Source organism: Arvicanthis niloticus, chromosome X (genome assembly GCF_011762505.2).
Source record: "Arvicanthis niloticus isolate mArvNil1 chromosome X, mArvNil1.pat.X, whole genome shotgun sequence".
In the NCBI taxonomy this organism is placed as follows: domain Eukaryota; kingdom Metazoa; phylum Chordata; class Mammalia; order Rodentia; family Muridae; genus Arvicanthis; species Arvicanthis niloticus.
This window is the reverse complement of record NC_047679.1, coordinates 93,230,468-93,250,365: the sequence shown is the minus strand read 5'-3', so window position 1 is coordinate 93,250,365 and position 19,898 is coordinate 93,230,468. Positions and strand designations below refer to the sequence as shown.

The following is a 19,898-nucleotide window of genomic DNA, read 5'->3' as shown; positions in this document are numbered from 1 at the left end:
ACCAAAATACAAAGGAGCTAACATTAAGAATTATTCCAAGCTCATCATTATGTTATGGTTAGTAAGATAATTAGAAACAATTTTAATTTCCTCAAATGAAATAAAGTTCAGTACAAATTAGGGACGATAAACTCTAAAGCATTGCTTCCCACATATTCACATAGCCCATTCCTTGATTACCTACACTCCTGCCTTGAAATTTCTCAGAGAAAAGTTCTGTGATTTCACAATTGAAAATGTTAACCCTCTACTTCTTCCCCACTATAACAAGAATTCTGGTTTAACTTTCCCTTAACACAACAGCATGTAACATATTATATGTTAGGGTTTGGATATGAGAAGTCCCACAGGGGCTGATGAGATAGTGCAGTTGCAAAAGTGATTGTCATGCAAGTATGAGAACCCTACCTTGGATCCTCAACACACATGTAAAGGCATGGTGGTGCTTTACACTAGCCTGTAACTCTAGTGTTGCTGGGAAAGGGGTGGAGAGAGGAATATTCCTAAACTTTGTGGACTAGCCAGCCAGAAGAATCAATGAGCCATCATTCAGGTTTAGGGAGAGACTCTGTCTCAAAAAATAAATGAGAGAAACCAAGGAGGACACTGTATATACATGCATGCTTGTCCTTGCACCCATATACACACACATCATACATACCACAACACAGTCCACAAAATGCTCAAGTGTGTCTCCAGATAGTGGAGCTAATCACTGAAAAGTGATTGGCCCATAAGGCCCTAGATTTAATCATTAGATACAACCAGTGATGGATTAATAATCCAATGACATTACTGAGAGGTAATGGGTCAATGGGGCCATGTTCTTGAAGGTACTACACGATTTCTGGTCTCTCTCTTTCTCCCCTTCCTGATTGTTACATAGCGAGCAACCCCATTCACAAGGATCTACTGTCATGATATTTTTGCCTCATCTCAAGCCCAAAGCAATGGAGGCAGCTTACCTTGGACTGGGAAACCATGGACCAAAATAAATTTAATATGTTTCTCTAAATAAATTTAAATAGTTTTTCTATTATATTTGTCATAAGAGCAATACTTTACCAATGTTATTTTCTATGCTACCTCTAGTAGCATGTTAAGTTTCATAAAGGTGGTACCTTTTGGATTTCATTCGTGACTATTATCCCTAATGACAAAATATTGCCTGACTTATGTGAGATATGTAATAATTATTTGAATAAGTGGATGATGTGTTGAATGAAACTTCTTCTTGGTCAAGTGTAATATAGGGGCTGCGAGTAATGGCATACCCTGGAATCCCAGCACCTGGGAAGCTGAAGCAGATGGTCAAGGATACATGGTGAGGGTCTGGGAATCTGTCTCAGTCAGTAGAGTATTTGCCTACTATTTATATGAATCCTTGGATTCAATCTCCATACTTTCAACACTGGGTATACTGGTACATGCCTGTAATCTCAGCATATAGAACATATAGGCACATAAGGTCAAGATCACACATGGCCACATAGGTCAACTTGGGATACCTGAGAGCCTATCTCAAAAGAAGAAGAGCATAATCATTTTTTGTGTGTGTGTGACAGGATTTCTCTGTGTAGCCCTGGCTGCACTGTAACTAGCTCTGTAGACCAAGCTGGCCTTGAAATCAAGAGATCTGCCTGCTTCTGTCTCCTGGGTGCTGGGATTAAAGGCAAATGCTACTACTGCCTGGCAATAAATTCTAATTTAGTGGAAACCATGAGTGATAAAAAAAAAAAACCCTATGATATACTTGCAACATACTGAATTAGAGTTTTCCAACCCTTTGGAATGCATTAACCATGTAGGATTATGAAAACATGCTTGTTAGCACACCGGGAACTATCAACTAAAGATAGAACACAGAAAAAGAGCTTCCTGCTCAGTGTCTAACTATTATTAAGGCATTTCTATTAACTATGAATGAATTGTCTGACCCAAGGGGCTTATCAAGATAAGTAAAAGAATTCCAGTGAGTTCCTGGCAGTTTAAAAACATGGCATAGAATCCAGAAACTGCCCCGCCTAGAGATCCATCCCACATGTAGCCACCAAACGCAGACACTATTGTGGACGCCAAGAAGTGCTTGCTGACAGGAGCCTGATATAGCTGTCTCTTGAGAGACTCTGTCAGACCCTGATCAATACAGACGTGGATGCTGGCAGCCAATCCTTGGACTGAGCACAGGGAGCCCAATGGAGGAGTTAGGGGAAGGACTGAAGGAGCTGAAGGAAACTGCAACCCCCAGAACAACAATATCAACCAATCAGATCCCCCAGAGCTCCCAGAACTAAAACACCAAAGAAAGAGTACACATGGAGTGACTCATATCTCCTATCCATAGCAGATGGTCTTCTCGGGCACCAATGGGAGGGGAGGCCCTTGGTCCTGTGTAGGGAAATGCCAGGGTGGTGAGGTGGAAGTGGGTGGGTGGGTGGGTGAGTGAACACTCTCATAGAACCAGGGAAAGGGGGGAATGGGATAGGTTTCCAGAGGGAAAACTGGGAACGGGGATAATACCTGAAATGTCAATGAAAAGAATAACCAATACAAAATGAAAAAAAAAAAAAAAAAGAAGAAGAAAACATGGCATAGCGCCTCCCATTCTGTCAGTATCTGAAAGAAAATAGCAGTTAGTATAAACTGACTCAGGATGGAAGAGACAGTGTTATCAGACAGACCATGGATGTGGTAATGAAATGGACAGAGAACAGTGATGGAGTAGTTCTATTGCTAAAATCCAGATCTCCCATGATAAACTGTGCTCATCCACCAATGACCTTAACAACTGTATGTTGAGACTAGTCACAATCAGACCTCCATCCCTTCACTTGTAATAGCAATGCCTGGACTGGACTCCAAGCTCAAATGTTGGCGGATTGTTTGATTAATCTTAGTGTAGCAGGCACATTGTAAACAATTAACAAAGATGTGTTGCAAGAATTAAGTAATTATATGCGGCATTCAAAATGGGTCTCCAGGAAATGGTACTGACTTCCAGCCTTCCTTGCACAGTGAAACCCCTCCTTTCCTCAAGGGCCTGCATAGTTCTCAGTGTCCAAAAGAGTAAGAAGCTAGAATCCAAGAAGTTTATTTTTCTTTCTCCAATATAATTTGGGGAAGTATTTGGGAATTTCATACAATGCACCCTGGTCACACTCACGTCCCATTCCTCCCAGGTACCCTCTCACCCTTGTGCCATTCCCTAGCACCCTCCCCCCGAAAAAGTACACCAAGTCCAATTTGTGTTGCCCAGATTGACACTGGAGCATGGTCAAACTCCCAGTGGCCAGCCCCTAAAAGATAATTGAGTTTCCCCCCACCCTAGCTCCTACCAGAAGCCATCAACTGTGAGGAGCCATTCTTGAGCATCTTTATCCCAATTTTATAGGACTCTTTTAAATAGCTTCCCAGGAAATTTTCTTACAGTTGAATCCAGAATGCAAGAGCAAAATAGTATTTTAGGGACCAGCAGTTCTTTTCTTAATTCCTTTCAGGGTTCTTGAGATAGGATCTCCTAATAGCCCAGTTTGTCCTCGAACTTGCCACAATCCTCCTGCCTCAGCTTCGAAGTGCTGGAATTACAGGCGTGTCCCATCCCATTTAGTTTGTTATCACCTATTTTCACCTTATTCTGTGTGGCTGAACCTGAGACCTACTAACTTCAAAGTGCTGATAAATATCCCGTTCTCATCTCTACGCCTACGATGTCAGCAGAGTCCTTTTTACCATTGTGCTTCCTTAACCACAACGTGCAAATATCTTTTGAAAATGTCATGTGTTAGGAAGGTTTTTATTATATACCATGGCCCTTTGTAGCATTTGAAATTTGTTCTATGTGAACACATTTGACAAATAAATGTATTCAGTAATTGTTTGGGTTAACTGCAGCCATTGTTTTCGAGTATTTACTATTTACTTCTGCATTCCTTAACATTGCTTATCTTTGCTCTTCAGTAGTCAAGAATGTAATGAAACAAATACGTGGCAGGGTGTGGTGGTGTGCCTCTATTCCCAGTCATGGGGAAGGTGAAGCAGAAAGGTCTTGAGTTTGAGCACAGCCTTATCTGCATATAAGGGGCCATCTCCCAAACCAAACAAGAATAGCACATATTTAACTGAAGATTCTAAAAGTCTATAATACAGTTTGTTTTAAAGGACTGAAAACACAGGCTTGGAATCCCCACTACTCCAGGGGCTGAGACAGGAGGGTAAATGTTCAAGGCCTTCCTCACCCCACCCAAACAAAACTAAAACCTTGTATGTACTTTGCATTACCCAAGGAAAAGGAAAATTGTACTGGGAGTAACTCATGGATAAATCAGTGGGTAGTAGCACCAAGAAAACAACAGCCAAAGTCAGTTCAAGCTAGGATTCTCATTAACAGTAGAGGCGGAAATAAATGAGACAATCTTGTCAGTACAGCCTTTAACTCATTATCTTGCCGGTGGTTAAACTTTTAATACTGATGTGCTCCACTGTTTATAATAGCCATGCTGTAGAGACAATTAACATGATCACCAATAAGCGAATGGTGGCTATATCTACACAACCTAAACGTTGATAGGGCATAAAAAAAGCAATGAAATACTGATGCTAGAATGTGGGTGACCTTTTAAAAGCACTATGCCAAGTAGAAGTCAGATGTGAAAAAGAGCGTTATGTCATAGCATTTAATTCACATAAAAGTCCAGAATAGGGAAATTTATGGAGATGCAAAGTAGAGTAGAAGTCACTTAGGGTTAACAGAGTGGGAAGATTATGGGTAGGTAGTCCAGTATTTCTGTCTGAGCTAATAAAAATGTATGAAAACGGAGTATAGGCAGATGGAGAAATGGCTCAGCAGTTAAGAGCACTTGTTCTTACAGAGGATGTAGGTTTAATCCCCAGCACTAATATGGCAGCTCACAATTGTACCTAATTCTGGTCCCAAGGGATCTGACACCTTCATCTGAGCGTTGTGGGGGCCTGGCATGCATATGTTACACATACATACATGAGAGCAAAGCACCCATGTGCCTAAAATAAAATAAATAAATCTTAAAAGACGAACATAGACTATAATCATATACACAATAGAAGATGGCCTAAAATATGAAGTACATACTTGTAGAAGATAGTATGGGCATATACATGCAGTTTTTCAGCAAAGCTACTACAGTGTGAAAATATTAGCATATCACAGCTTCCTCTTTGATTCTGAAGTTCAGCAGTTCTTAGCGTGAAAATCCATACTGGGGCATGGAGAGATGGCTCAGAAGTTAAGAGCACTTTTTCTTGCAGAGGACTTGGTTTTGGTTCCGAGCGCCCATTTTGGGCAGCTTCTAACCAATCCTCTGCAACTCCAGTTCCAAGGAATCTGATGCCCACTTCTAACTTCCATAGGTACCAGGCACACACACCATGTACATGTGTACATGTAGATAAGACATACACATTAAATAGATATATCTAAAAAAGATAGAAGATGCTTTTCATAGCTGGAAGTAATGGAACATGCTTACACTCTCAGCATGCAGGAGGCTAAGGCAGGTAAATTGTAAATTAGAGGCTAGGTTGGGCAGCATAGCAAATTCCAGGTCAGCATGAGGTTACATAGTGAGAAACTTTATCTTCAAAAACAAGGAACAAAACAAAGCACATACTTAACACTCTTAATCAATCATTAGAGGTAGCCAAAGCCAGGACTGGTGATAAAATTCCTTTAAGTCCAGCACTCAGAGTCCTGCTGGCAGGAATTTTGAGTTTGAGACCAGCCTGAATGCACCGCACTTGGTAGAATGATTTCGTGGTTTGTATGAAGCTGTGGTTCCGTTTGGCAGCACAACCTACGCCAGTGTTAGAGAGCATGCTTGCCTGTAATCCCAGCACATGAGAGGTGGAAGCAAAATAATCACAAGTTCAACATTTTGCTCAGCTACAGTGAGCTTGAGGCCAGCCTGTGCTACATGACTCCTAACTCCAAGGACAGGAAACAAAAAAGGGTTTGCCTGTGTTTGCATCTTGAAGTGTTTTCCTCTAGCAATTTCAGTGTTTCATGGTTTTTTTGACCGATTTTGAATTTATTTTTTGGTGGGGGAAAGGTGTGGATCTAACGTCACTCTTCTGTGAGGGGATATCCAGTTTTGATAGCACAATTTACTAAATAGGATTTTTTTCTAGTGTATACTTTTAAAATCACTTCTGTCCAACGTTATGTGATCATAGCTGTCTGTGTTTGTTCATAGGTCCCTATTCTATATCTTTGGTCTACATGTCTGTTTTTGTGTGGATCAAGACGTTTCTGCCAGTACAGGTCTGTAGTACAATTTGAGGTCAAGTAATTTCGATACCTTCCAGCAGGGCTCAAAGCTTAGCACGGCTTTGGAAACACATGGTGTCTTCCATTTTCATATGACTTTTTAGGACTCTTTTTTTTTTTTTTTTTCTAGTTCTGTGAACAGTGTTCATGATGATGGTTTTTCCAGCCACAAAGATGAATAAAATTGGGTCATTTACAGGGAAAATGATGGAACTAGGGATCATCTTGAACGAAACAAGCCAGATTCAGGACAGATAGTCTGAGCTTTCTTTCATATGCAGCATCTTTCTACATGCAAACACCCGCACATGCCACACACATAGGAGGAGTCTCAGAGGAAAAGAGTAAATAAGCCTGTGGGAGGTTGGAGGCTGAGGAAAAGAAGGGAAATGGAGTAAATATGGTCAAAGTACATTATGTATTTGCATGAACATTTCATGATGATTCTTTGATGTTGTACAACGAACTTATACTAAAAAAGTTCTAGTAAGAAAATAGCTAAAAGGGAAACGAAAGCAACAGCATGTGACTATTGTCCTCGCATGAAGGCCATGTGTCATAAATCAATGGCCTGCTAATTTGGGTTTCTTCCATTTGATTGTCCCACACATCACCTTTACATTATTCCTTCCCTTCCTTCTTTCTTTCACTCCATCCTTTCTTCCTCCTTCCCTGGGCCCCCATCTGTTTCTGTTGGGGAACAAATCTATGACCTTACTTATGCCCAGTACAAGCCACTGAGCCATATCTCCAGACCTCAGCTTCATGCTTATGAAAATTCAAAGTTATTTCTTTTTTCCCAATTCAATGGGTCCTCTATAACTATATGCTCCACGTGGGTTCAAGCAGCACCAGGTGGGAAACATTCAGAAAGACCCATGTCTGTATTGGACTTATACAGATCTTTTCTTGTCCTCATTCTCTAAGCAATACAAGCTAAGCTTTCATATTCCATGAGCTATTGAGTAACCTAGGGATGATTTAATCACTGATCTGTGAGTATAGCTCAGTGGTAAGTTTAGAATGTGAGAGGCTTTTGATTTGGTTTTCATCTCCACGTGCAAAAAGCGTGAAGAATGTGCATAGGCTATATGCAAAGACCACCTTATTTCCTACAAGGGGCTTCTGCATCCTGAGAGAGTTCCTGAAACCCATTCCTTGAGAATATAGAGGGAATGCTGTAAATGGTCCTGCTGTGTATCAGGCTACTATGAAGGAACCAGAACAGAGATTTTCCTTGGAGTTTATTTGCTCCATCCCTGCTTGTGGCAGCTCATCGGTTGGCAGGAATTTCTCCCTGCCTTTCAAGAAAGCCATATGCATTACTTTGACTCCCTGCTTCCAGAGGTAGCAACTGTCAGGCCTGAAATCCCAGGTTCTCCTACCCAATTTAAGGTCTGTGAAAATCATGACTCACAAGTCAGGAAATGAAAGCCATCAGCTGTATGAATTACTTGCACTTTATACACAGTTCAGATAAAACCTAAGTGAACAGGACCCTACAGAAGGCCTGAGTACTGCTTGTGTAAGTCAACTTTTCTAAGGGCTTCTGTACACAGGGTACTTGGATATTTCCACAGTTGCAGAGCCAACTACTACTGTCATTGTACACAGCATCTCCATTTTAGTGAAGCTGGAAAGAATTTTATTTTTGTAAAAACAAAATTGGGTGTGGCACATTTTCTAGCCAAAGGGCTATTTTATTCCAAGACACTGGTGTCTGCTGACCTTCATTTATAGGCTGAGCAATGTTCTATTTAAGTAAAATTAACTCATGGTGGGCTCTTTTTTTAGGACGTAATAATTATTGCAAAGAAATAACAATGTTTAAATGTGATTTGTTCTTAGTTTAGATTTGATTATACTGGGATATAAGGGAATGTCTTTGTCCATACAAAGTTTAAATTTAGAAATTATTTTACATTTTAAAAAGAATTTAAATCCATTTCTCATATATATAGTGGAGGAGGAGATGGCGCAACAGGTAAAAGTGATAACCATGAAAGGACTGACCCAAGTTCAATCCTGGAACCAACTTAAAAAGCCATATGTGGTGTTGGGCATCAGTAATCCCATCACTCCTACACAGAAATGGGAAGAAGAGAGGAGAATTACCCTAGCATCATCCAGATGGGCTAGAAGATGCAACACTGCAGCAGCAAAACAGTGTCTCAATAAGGCGGGAGGCAAGAACCAGTTTCCACAAGTTGTTCTGATGTTACATGCAGGGGCACTTGTGCATGTGCACACACACAAATTAATAAGTAACTAAAATAAACATTTTTAGATTCCATAAAAAAAACGGTATTACTTTTGTGTCTTTTTTTCTCCTCCTAAATTGCAGGAGTTATCTTCTATCTTCTTTGTAACCCCAGGACATAAGTCTTCATTAAATACTTTTCTTAAATGATGGGGCTGGAGAGATGGTTCAGCAGTTAAGGGCACTGGCTGCTCTTGCAAATGACCCCAGTTTGGTTCCCAGCACTCATGTGGCAGCATGAAACCGGAAGTAACTCCACTTCCAGAGAAACCAGAGCCCTCTTCAGACCTCTGTAGGCTCTAGGCATCTACACAGGGCACTTGCACAAGTTTCTATCTATTCACTAGTGGGCCTATAGGCTGTTTTGAAGAGACATGTATTCCAGGCTAGCTTCAAACTTAATCTCTCTCCCTCTCTCTCCCTTTCTTTCTCCCTCTCCCTCTCTCTAATACATACACACTCCAAAATGCTAGTTATACCAAACTTCCTTCATCTTTATACAGAGCTCTAGTTTGGGAAAGTTTCACTTCACTCGCCTTTAGCATCTATACTATACGCCTGCTTTTCATCTGAGAGCTAATAGAAGCTGGACTACTTAAGAGTTTAGACTTAAAAAAAAAAAAACCAAATGAGTTGACTTGTATTTTTGAACGTGTCACCTATTGAAAGATTTTTTTTAAACTTCATTGCACTAAGGTGGTTGCATTTTAAAGTTATGATAGGATAAATATTAAAATGTAATTATTTAGCCAAGTCTGGTCACTCATGCTTGTAATCCCAGCTACTCCAGAGGCTGAAGCAGTAGGATCATAATTTAAAGTCTAGCCCAAGTAACTTAGCACACTCTTGTCTCAAAATGTAAATGAAGAAACATGAAATAAGGACTGGCATTGTAGCTCAGTCATAGAGTTTGCTCAGCGTACACAAATCATAAGTACTCAGAGAAAGGATTATTCTCTATAATCACTAGCAAAAATGATTCAGCTGTAATTCCACAAATTTCTTAAAACATTTCTGTTTATTTGGATTGTTTTATTTCTTGGTTTTTTTTTTGTTGTATTTTTATTTATTTAATTTTTTGAGACAGGGTCTCTCCACATAAACCTGGCTGTCCTGCAACTTACTATGTAGACCAGGCTAGCCTTGAACTCACAAAGATTTGCCTACCTCTGTCTTCCAAGTGCTGGAATTAAAGGCATATGCGCCACTATGCTCAGCTTGTTTAAAATATTTCCGAATGTTTCAACACCTTTCATTTGCTGGGTTTTGCATTTGAAAACTTCTACCAGAGGGGGGAAAATAAGAATAACAAATTTAGGTTTAATGTTGTAAGTTTATCACTTTCTAAGGCTGTATGTCACCTTGAAAAAAAGATTCTGATTTATGGTCCTTACAAAGGCTTTGTGAGCTATGTGCTTACAGTAGCCATGATGACCTGAACCCAGAATCTACAGTGGAAGGAAGACGGGAACCAACTCCTGAGAGGTACCCTCTGCCCTCTGCCCATGAACAAACACAAACCCACACTAATAAATTTTTTTAAAAGAAAGATACTGATTTAACTTATAACCCTCTGCCTTCTTCAACATTTCAGTTTTCACCAATTTATGTTGTCTATGCTATTTTTCTCCAAAGTAAGTTTGTTGCCACTGATTCTATTACTGTGAACACCATGCAAATTTTGAAGCCTCCTCTCCCACATAGCGAACTGGGCATCAACATTAAACATTACCTTTCACCCTTGTTTAAGCTCTATTTGTTTTATGTAACTGATTAGGAGTCACAATTCCAATTTTCCTTTGAAGGGAAGTTATTTTTAGACTGCTGGATAGTAAATCCTCATAAAAGGATGAATTCAACGATAATCAGGTTTCTGAGCTAAGCAAAGCAGCCCCTTTAACCTATACCTTTGCTTAAATCATCACAGTCACAAAGAAAATCAACAGAAAACAGTATTTTCATAATAGCATTAAACAAAACAAACAAGGGCTAGTGGCATGGCTCAGTGGTTAAGAATGCTTGCTGCCAAGCCTGAGGACCCAAGTTCAATCCTAGGCACACCCTTATAGTGGAAAAAGAACATGATGCCTGCAAGTTGTCCTCTGACACACACACACACACACACACACACACACACACACACACATACACACACACACATCAATAAAAAAAATTGAAAACCCACCATAGTTTCCATTTTTAAATTTACTTTAAACTTTTAATTAGGTTGCGTGTGTGTTTGTGTGAGAGTTCGTGCATAAGAGTGTAATTGCCCACAAAAGTTGTATTCTTAGAATCGGGAGTTATAGGTGGTTGTAAGCCACCCTATCTGGGTGCTGGGGTTGGGTGAAGGTAGTCTTCAGTAAGAGCAGCAAGCAGCACTCCTTAACTGATGAGCCATCTCTTCAGCCTCCCCCACGCCCTCTTTCCTCCTTTCTTTCTTCCTTCCCTCTTCTCTCTCTCTCTCTCTCTCTCTCTCTCTCTCTCTCTCTCTCTCTCCCCCTCCCTCCCTCCCTCCCTCCCTCCCTTTCTTGGGGTGGGGGGGTCAAGACAGGGTTTCTCTGTGTAGCCCTTGCAAGGAGAGTGTAGAGCATAAACTCAGCTATAAACAGAGACAGTGGCTGAGAATCTATTGCATTTTATACAACATAAGGACTTTCTATGCTTACATAAAATTATATAGTGTGTTTATGTATTCATTTTTCAATAGGTGTATCATAACTTAAGATAATCAAACTTCTATTTTCAATGCACAAGTTACAGGATCACACAAAATGCCTCTCCGAGTGAATGTTTTAAATCACAGATGGTCAAAGTAAGAGGACACAACTTAAAAATGAAAAATGATGTTTCATAGTAAAAATCGCCCACTCTTAGAAACTCACCATGCTTCTCAGTTATTCTCAAGCCATTTCACTGGGCGGGCAAGATGGCTCAGCAGGTGAACGCATTTACCATCAAGTCTGATGACTGAAGTCAATTCCTGAGAGCCACATGATAGAAGTAAAGAACTCCTTCTGCAGGTTGTCCTCTGACTTCCATGTGTACCATGACACATGCGCATACAGAATAAATAAATATAAAAATTATATGAAATCAGAACTACTATATGACTCAGCTATCATTCCTGGCATATACCATAAGGACTCTGTACGCCACCACAGAGATACTTATATATCTATTTTTATTGCTGTTCTCTAAACATAACAGCAAGGAAATGGAATCAGCCTAGATATCCATCCACAGATAAATGGATAAAGAACATGTAATACAAACATAGTGGGTAATTTTATTCAGCCATAAAGAAAAATGAAATTTGCAGGAAAATGGATGAATCCGGAAAGCATTATTTTAAGGGAGGTGGCTGAGATTCAGACACAAATCACATTCTCTCATGTGTGCATCCTAGGACATAATGTTTATATGTCTGTGAACAGGCAAATGAGTGTGGGCACAGGCTATGAAACTAGAAATGAGACCATTAGTGCGGCGAGAGGTGTGGAGGAAGAGGGCACAATCTGGCACTCATATGCTGAAAGCAGACAGGAGGGTGGGGAAAGGTACAAGGGGGAACCTGGAGAAGGGAGGTGTATGAAAATAAACCATAACAAACTGTTCAAAAATAACATAGTGAAACCTAAATGTGTATAGGCTAATAAACAATTTAAAAGAAGAACAAAATAGAAGACGACCATGGACTCTGTATTGACAACCAATAAGGAAAAAGAAATGTATTATTTAGTCACAAGGAAAAAACAACTGATGACATTAACATGCTATTCTGCATAATATTTGAAGAAATATAACTGCCAGTGTGTGTGTGTATGTGTGTATGTGCGTGTGTGTGTATGTGTGTATGTGTGTATGTGTGTGTGTACGTGCGTGTGCGTGTGCGTGTGTGTGATGCTTGGGATTGTGTGTGTGTGTGTGTGTGATGCTTGGGATTGAACACAGAGCCTCATGCAAGCAAAGGAAATGTTCTGCCATTGAGCTACAGCCCAGTCTTCAGAGAAGGCCTGTTAAAGCCCTGGCAGAGTTATGAAACCCAGCTACAGTACGCTGGATTTATATAGCACCTGTCTGCTGAAGAGCCAAGCTTTCACATAGCTCCCTTATCCTTTCAGCATGCCTGTGAAATGCATAGATTAAAAACAGATGCCTTAAAACTGAAGCAAACTCCAGCTATGAGTACCACAGTGATTTACTGAAAGGGGCCTATCTGGCCAGACAGCGGAGAAATAAAGAGCAGGGATTCCAGACCCCACATCTTATAGAATCAGCAACACTACATTTATCATTAATCACATTTCTAAGCTTTATGAAAAATTAATTTTTTTAATCAGTCTGTAGCCAGGCCTGATGGGTGCAAGCCTATAATCTAGAGTCCTTGAGAGGTTGAGGCAGGAGGATTACAAGTTCAAAGGCCAGCTCAGTCTACAAAGTGAGTTTAAGGCTAGTCTGTCATAAGCAGGACTCTGACTCAAAGTAAAAAGCAACATGTGGGCCTGGCATATTGATCAGTACTAGAGGGCTAGCCTGGCATGAGGGAGGCTCTGATATCAAGCACCAGCTCCTAACTCTAACCCTAACCCTCTAACCCTAACCCTAACCCTAGAGCACTGGCTGGGCTTCTAGAGGACCTGGGTTTGATTCCCAGCACCCAACTGCAGCTCATAACTGTCTTTAACTCCAGATTTGGGGGATTTGACATCCTCCTCTGGCCTCCATGGACATTTAGGCACCACAAGTGATACACAGACATACATGCAGGCAAAATATCCATATAGATTTTTTAAAAAATTAAGAAACTTAAGTGAGAATAGCCAGATTACAGCCATATTCAAAAAGCAAATTCAGCCAACTAAAATCATTGAGCTACTCCACTTTTCAAAACTAAGAAAATGCTGAGTATCTAGTACACATATGGGCTAAATGTTATTTGCCAATATAACAATTTCATGTGATTTTTCTCAACATGAAATTCTGGCTCAGTGGTGGATCCTCTGAGGCGATATGCAATATATTTGCCCCTCCATATTTTGTTATTTTGGTTTTTGAGATGAGATCCCATGCTACTAAGATATTATTCTAGAAGTCATTCTATACACTGACATCCGATATGTTGGAATTACAGGCCCTTGATATCACACCCCTCTTCTCTCTCAGCATTTTCTAGTAAATATAACATTTCTTCATCCCTAGAACAGCCCTGACTCACATTTTACTTTCAAGTGGTAAGAATAGGGCAATGTTCAATACTATTGAATTTAGCTGTGAATCTTTTGACATGGCCTCCCCTCCGTAACTACAATCAATTGGCCCGTGTATTATGAGATTGGCTCTAAGAATGGCATTAAAGGTCTGGGGAGATGGTTCCACAGTGAAGTGCTTGCTGTGCAGGCATGAGAGCCTGTGTTCAGATTTCTCGGTACATAATCCACAAGACAGATGAGTACCATGTGCCTGAACTGACATACAGCACTGAGGAGGTGCAGACAGGAAGATCCCTAGGGCTCACCGGCCAGTCTAGCCAAATGGACAAGCTCCAGTTTCAGCTAGAGTCTCTGTGTTAAAAAAAAAAAAAAAAAAAGGAGGCAGGTCATTGAGGAAGACACTTTATGTCCATCTCCATAAGGTACACACAGACACAGACACACATGGGATGGGTGTCATCACGTAAGCATTAGACAGTTGCTACAACTTTAAACAAAGGACTCCAAACTGAAAACAGTCACAACAATGCATCCAAAAAGCTTTGGAATCCTCCATCGAATTAAGCTTGCATTATATGGCACGTCACTCCCTAGAATAAGTACACACACTCGGAAATGTGACCCAGCTTCGAAACTTCTAGGCTTACTTTTTACAGATCAGTCTGTCCCCTTTTGATCATTTTCCACTGGGGGGAAAAACATGTCATACTAACAAGTACAAAATAATTCTAAAAAAAGATATTCAAGCTGTCATATATTGATAGATGTTCATTTTCAAATCTGATTTCATACTAATTACTTTTAGAATCCGTTACAACAACACATGTCTTGGTATATATAGTTTCCACCCAGAGTATACTAGACTGAATTCAAATACAAATCTCTACCATTGTAATATATGCTAAGAGTATGCTATCAAGAAATGTGAAGGGCTGGTGAGATGGTTTAAGAGCTCAGTGGTTAAAAGCACTGACTGCTCTTCCGGAGGTCATGAGTTCAAATCCCTGCAACCACATGGTGGCTCACAACCATCCTTAATGAGATCTGATGCCCTCATATGAGCGAGCTGGGCCGGAGCAAGCGGGGCTGGAGCAAAAGGGAGAGGGGAAGGAGAGGGGAATTAATGTGAAAAGCCAAGTAGGAACAACACCTTAAACAGAACATGGAGTTAGAAGTGGACTTTCTTTCTTTGTCCAAGGGCATCACTTGAGAGATTAAGCACCATGACCAAACTGCCTCCCCTTTTTGTAACAGCAATTATACTACTTGCCTAGGAGGAAAATTTCACTGGACTTCTGATAGTATACTGAATAGTAACATTCTTACTATATTCTATCAGTCTGCTATAATAGTTGTGGTCAAGTTTAATATAGCACAAACTTTTTTCTTTGTAGAAGAGACTTATCTCCATCAAACTATTACTAATCCTACTCCAAATGTCACAAACCTAGTCACATTTTAGTAATTAGACTCCAAAGGTTATCAAAGAGACTAAACATTTTAGACTTCAATGTCATTTAAGGTATTACAACAGAGGCAAAACATAATGTAGCTTGCACTGCAAGTGGCTAGGTCTAAGGGTAGAAATTAAGATTTAGAGTTCTAGGCTGGGCGTGGTAGCACATGTCTTTAATCTCCATACTCAAGAAGCAGAGGCAGGTGGATCTCTTTTGAGTTTGAGGCCAGCCTGGTCTACAAATTGAGTCCAGGACTGCAAGGGCTTGTTACACAGAGAAACCCTGCCTCAAAAAAACAAAAAACAAAAGAGAGAGAGAGAGAGAGAGAGAGAGAGAGAGAGAGAAGAAATATAGATGCACAACCCTCCAATTTCAATAAAAAATCTGAGTTAACTAGAAAATACCTCTAAATTGCAGGCCAGCAATGAGACTGGTTTTAAGTGTGTGGGCATTCCAAGAAGTGCTGTGGACCAGAAAATAGTAGTGAGATTCTGTCAGAAGTAGTGGTGATTCTGTTTAGTGGGCAGGCTACCTCGCCATATGACCTATACAGCCTGCGGCCCAACACATAAGGAGTGTTCCACCTCTTAAAAATGATTTCACACGGGCTGGAGAGATGGCTCAGTGGTGAAGAGCACTGACTGTTCTTCCAAAGGTCCTGAGTTCAATTCCCAGCAACCACATGGTGGCTCATAACCATCTGCAAAGTGATCTGATGCCCTCTTCTGGTGTGTCTGAAGACAACTACAGTGTACTCACATACATTAAATAAATAAATAAATAAATCTTTAAAAAAATGATTTCACACTAGGATGTTTTGTCTGAATTGTTTTTGTTGTTGTTGTTTCTTTGATTTTCATTTTGTTTTGAGAAAGCGAGAACATAAAGTTGGATGAATAGGATCTGGGAGGGCTGTGGGGGGAGAAAAATATGATCAAACTATACTGTATCAAAAAATTAAATAATGATTAAAAAGGAAAACCATGAGTAGAACTAAAAAAAATTAAGCAATTTAAAACATTTTTCTTCTTGCCTTATTGAGACAGGCTCTCAGTGAATGAAGCAAGGCTAGTTGATTCCCCTGCATCTGCCACTTAAATGTTGGAATGAGAGATGTAATTTACCAGGACTGGCTTTTAAAACATTTTTATTATGAAATAATTTTGGCTTGACAGAATAACAACAGCAATCATATAGACGTAGTTAATCTTCACCCATCTTATACATCTATCTAAACATCTTTTCAAGCTAGGAAATTAACAGTGGTTATCAGTGTCTACTCAGGTACACAGTGCTGAGCTGCATAAACAGTTTGACTGTTTTTTTTTTTTTATGTTAAACCTTTATTAGAAATTCACTCTAAAATTACATTGTCACCTTACTTCCACTAGGGGGGCCTCATCTCTAGGAGTTCAGGCACAGTTTAAATCCATTGCTAGCTAATCTGTGCAACAGGCTAGCCAGCACATCCGGACCGTGTACTTTTAGATAGGTGTGGTTCTCAGGCTCAGAATCTTATTATGTACAGCTGAAAATGCAGTGCAGAAGGTATTCAGAGGTTACTGAAATAAAGAGTCTGAAAGGAAAGATGAAAAGTAGAAATCTTTTAAATATTTCCAGTTATTTAAAAAAATATATAGTGTGTGTATCTCTGTGCGTATGTATGTGTGTGAATATATGCACACATAAAAATATATGCACACTAAGAAGTGCAATGTAAAAGTTAGAGGACAAACTACAGGAGCTAGTTCTCTGCTATCCAATAGGTCCAGGGTGTTGGACTTAGGTAGCCAGGACTGATAGCAAGTGTTTTTATGATGTGAACCATCTCTAAAGGGTTCTCAACCCCTAACCCTCATTTCCCTTTTGTAGGGTCTACAGTACTTGATTTGAAGAACTAACATGTGGAAACTGAGCCTGTTTTTGCAACTAGGTGAGACCTTTAAATTCCTGACCTTGGTGAGTCCTCTATGTGTTTCCCTTTCCTTTTCTTTTCTCCCATTTCCTTGTTTCCCTAACTCATACCCTTGTTGCTTGAGACAGGGTATCATGTAGTCCGTCTTGAATTTGGACAGGTGATGCCCCTGCCTCAGCCTCCCAAGGGCCGGGATTCCGATCACTTGCCACCACCACACTTGGCACTTGGCTGGTCTACACTGTTTCCATACTTGACAATATAAAATCTAAATAGTGAAAGTTCCACTATAGGATAATGTAGGAAAGTCCTTTCAAACCACTACATAGCACAAAACCCAACCAGTTTTGGAAATTTTGATTCAAGTAGGTTTGGGTGTGGTTTCTGAGCCAATTAATTCCAAAGAACAAATAACTGAGTCAATTTTAGACAAGGAATTGTTTGCCACCTTTAAGTAGATGCCCAATTTTGAGAATGGTATAGGTCAGATTAAAGGGTAGGGATGGTCTATTTCTAACACTATTTGTGGGATATGGTTTCAAAAGTAACCATTTGGGAATTAAATAGTCGTGAGTTAAAAAATAAAAATAAAATGGCACAGTCGGCAGGACTTGAACCTGCACCAGGGAAACACCCAATGGATTTCTAGTCCAACACCTTAACCACTTGGCCACAACTACTGGTTTAATCAGCTGGTGGTGGCGGTGGCACATGCCTTTAATAAACAGCACTTGGGAAGCAGAGGCAGGTGGATTTCTGAGTTCTTGACCAGCCTGGTCTACAGATTGAGTTCCAGGACAGCCAGAGCTACACAGGGAAACCCTTGAAATACCAAAATGTCTTGAAATATCAAAAATAAGGAAAGAGGATGATTTTAAAAGGATGTTCAAAATTTAGAAGAGGCATATGGAATTTATGGGAAGCAGAGCTATGTGTCACCACATAAGTACATTTGAAGCCTTTGTTTTAAAAGCAGCTCTTTTTTATTTTCTAATATTCTGTTTAATTTTTAATTTTGCTTAAAACCACAGCAACAGATCACTTTCTGTTCCCCTCATGCAAATCCAAGAAAACCCTTCAGTGACACACATCACTCCCCCTCCCCCGACACACACACACACACACACACACACACACACACACACACACTTTTGTCTTGGTAGTTTGGGGAATATGGGCCTCAGTCATTGCATTCCAGTTTTAAAGTCAGAAGAGGTCATGTGACCATTACCCTAGGGGCATCACAGACTTAAAACACGTGATGCCAATTGGCACGTGTGGGACCTTCGCCATTAAGTTGCAATTCACAGTAAACTGCATTTCAGGGCTCAATTTTAGCCTCCCAAGCCCATTGTGATGTTGAAATGGAGTAAATGCTGACTGCTCAGTAGGTCTTTTTAAATTTCACCTACATCTTCTACCTACCACAGCCACCCAGGCTCCCTCACCCTGTCTACAATATCTATCCCCTAAGAGGAAGGGCGATGGGAGCATCCCTCAGGTCTGGTGCTATATGACTAGGCGCCCCAGTTTAAATACAAGCTAGACCTGCACCACTGGTGTAGTTAATGCAGCTGAAGTGAAAAGCGAGTCTTCAGGATGTAAACTGTCAGCAAAGCTGGAGCAAGCAAGGGCCTGGAGCCAGGCGGAGGTTTGGAACTGCCAGCACTTGACCTAGTGGAGCAGCAGCAGCAACTTTGGGACTGGCGACCGCAGGGGTAGTCAGAGTCCCCAGGCCTCTTATTAAGTCGTTAAAGTAAGCGGGCGGAGAAAAGTAAACACAGGCAAGTGCAGCTGAGTCTGGGAATGGGGCTCCAGCCACCATCTCTGCTCAGCTTCTCAGAGATCCCAGAGAGGTCGCCGCGGGTGCCGCAGCCCTGCTCTGAGTTGCACAACCATCAGGATGCAAGCTGACCGCCAGGGCGCTGCTAGGGGAGAGAATCGAAAGGTACCTCTGGGCTAGCCTGGAGAGCGTCTGCCACCGAAAGAAGAAAAAAAAAAAAAAAAACAAAAAAAACAAAAACAAAAAAAAACTGCTTACTCATAGGGAGTCGCGCCAAGGTCCTGAAGCTCCGTTTAAGGGCTGGGGAGGGGAGAGGGCGGAAGGTGGGCGGCGGAGGCCAGGTTCCTTCTCCGGGCCACCGCACCCGCTCCGCGTCCCGCCCCTTTGGGAGCCTCGAGGTCCTCAGGAACCCGCCGGGTCACCTAGAGCGGGCAATTTGGAACTAGCGGGAGGCGACCTAGGCTGTTGGCTCCGGGATTTCCCAGCGGCTGAGAAGGAGGGAGGGAGGGAGGGAGGGAGGGAGGGAGGGAGGGAGGGAGGAACGGCAGTAGCTGGAAAAGGAAGGCAGAGGGAAGTTAGGCTTAGGATTTCCACTTCAGGGGTGGTCGCCGCCTTGGGGAATCTGGGTAGGGGTTGGCTTTTAAGCCCTTCCGCCTGTGGTGGGCAACAAGTTAGGAGGAACTAGAGAACAGGCAAGGCGAAGAGCAGAAAAAGTGATGGAAGAGGGTGGTAATAAGGAACCCTTTGGAGCTCCCACCCATCCTGGCGGCGAAGATCGCCCGGGAGCCGAGCCTCAGATTCCAGAAGAAATTTCCTTCGATCTCCCCCTTTGCCCAACCCCCGCCCCCTAGTATAAGGCACGTTCCTGCTGAGGTTCCGGGAGATGCTCTCCCCAGGACCCACTCTTACCCACGCCCTGGAAACCGGCTCCCCTCGCGCCCTCCGAGCAGCAAAGCACTTACGTAAAAG

The 19,898-nt window shown here is 41.3% G+C and overlaps 1 protein-coding gene and 1 non-coding gene across 2 annotated transcripts in view; both read right to left on the bottom strand.

Annotated features, from left to right (window-relative positions):
• The window catches only part of Pls3 (plastin 3), an 85,976-nt gene extending 66,656 nt beyond the window's left edge, over positions 1–19,320 (bottom strand). The window contains 1 exon segment of the mRNA XM_076918879.1: positions 19,188–19,320. Coding sequence (XP_076774994.1) covers positions 19,188–19,191 — 4 coding nt within the window. The 5' untranslated portion in view covers positions 19,192–19,320.
• Trnas-aga (transfer RNA serine (anticodon AGA)) lies at positions 17,743–17,826 on the bottom strand. Its single transcript has one exon. It is a non-coding gene; the product is annotated as a tRNA-Ser (tRNA).
• Positions 19,321–19,898: the final 578 nt, after the last annotated feature.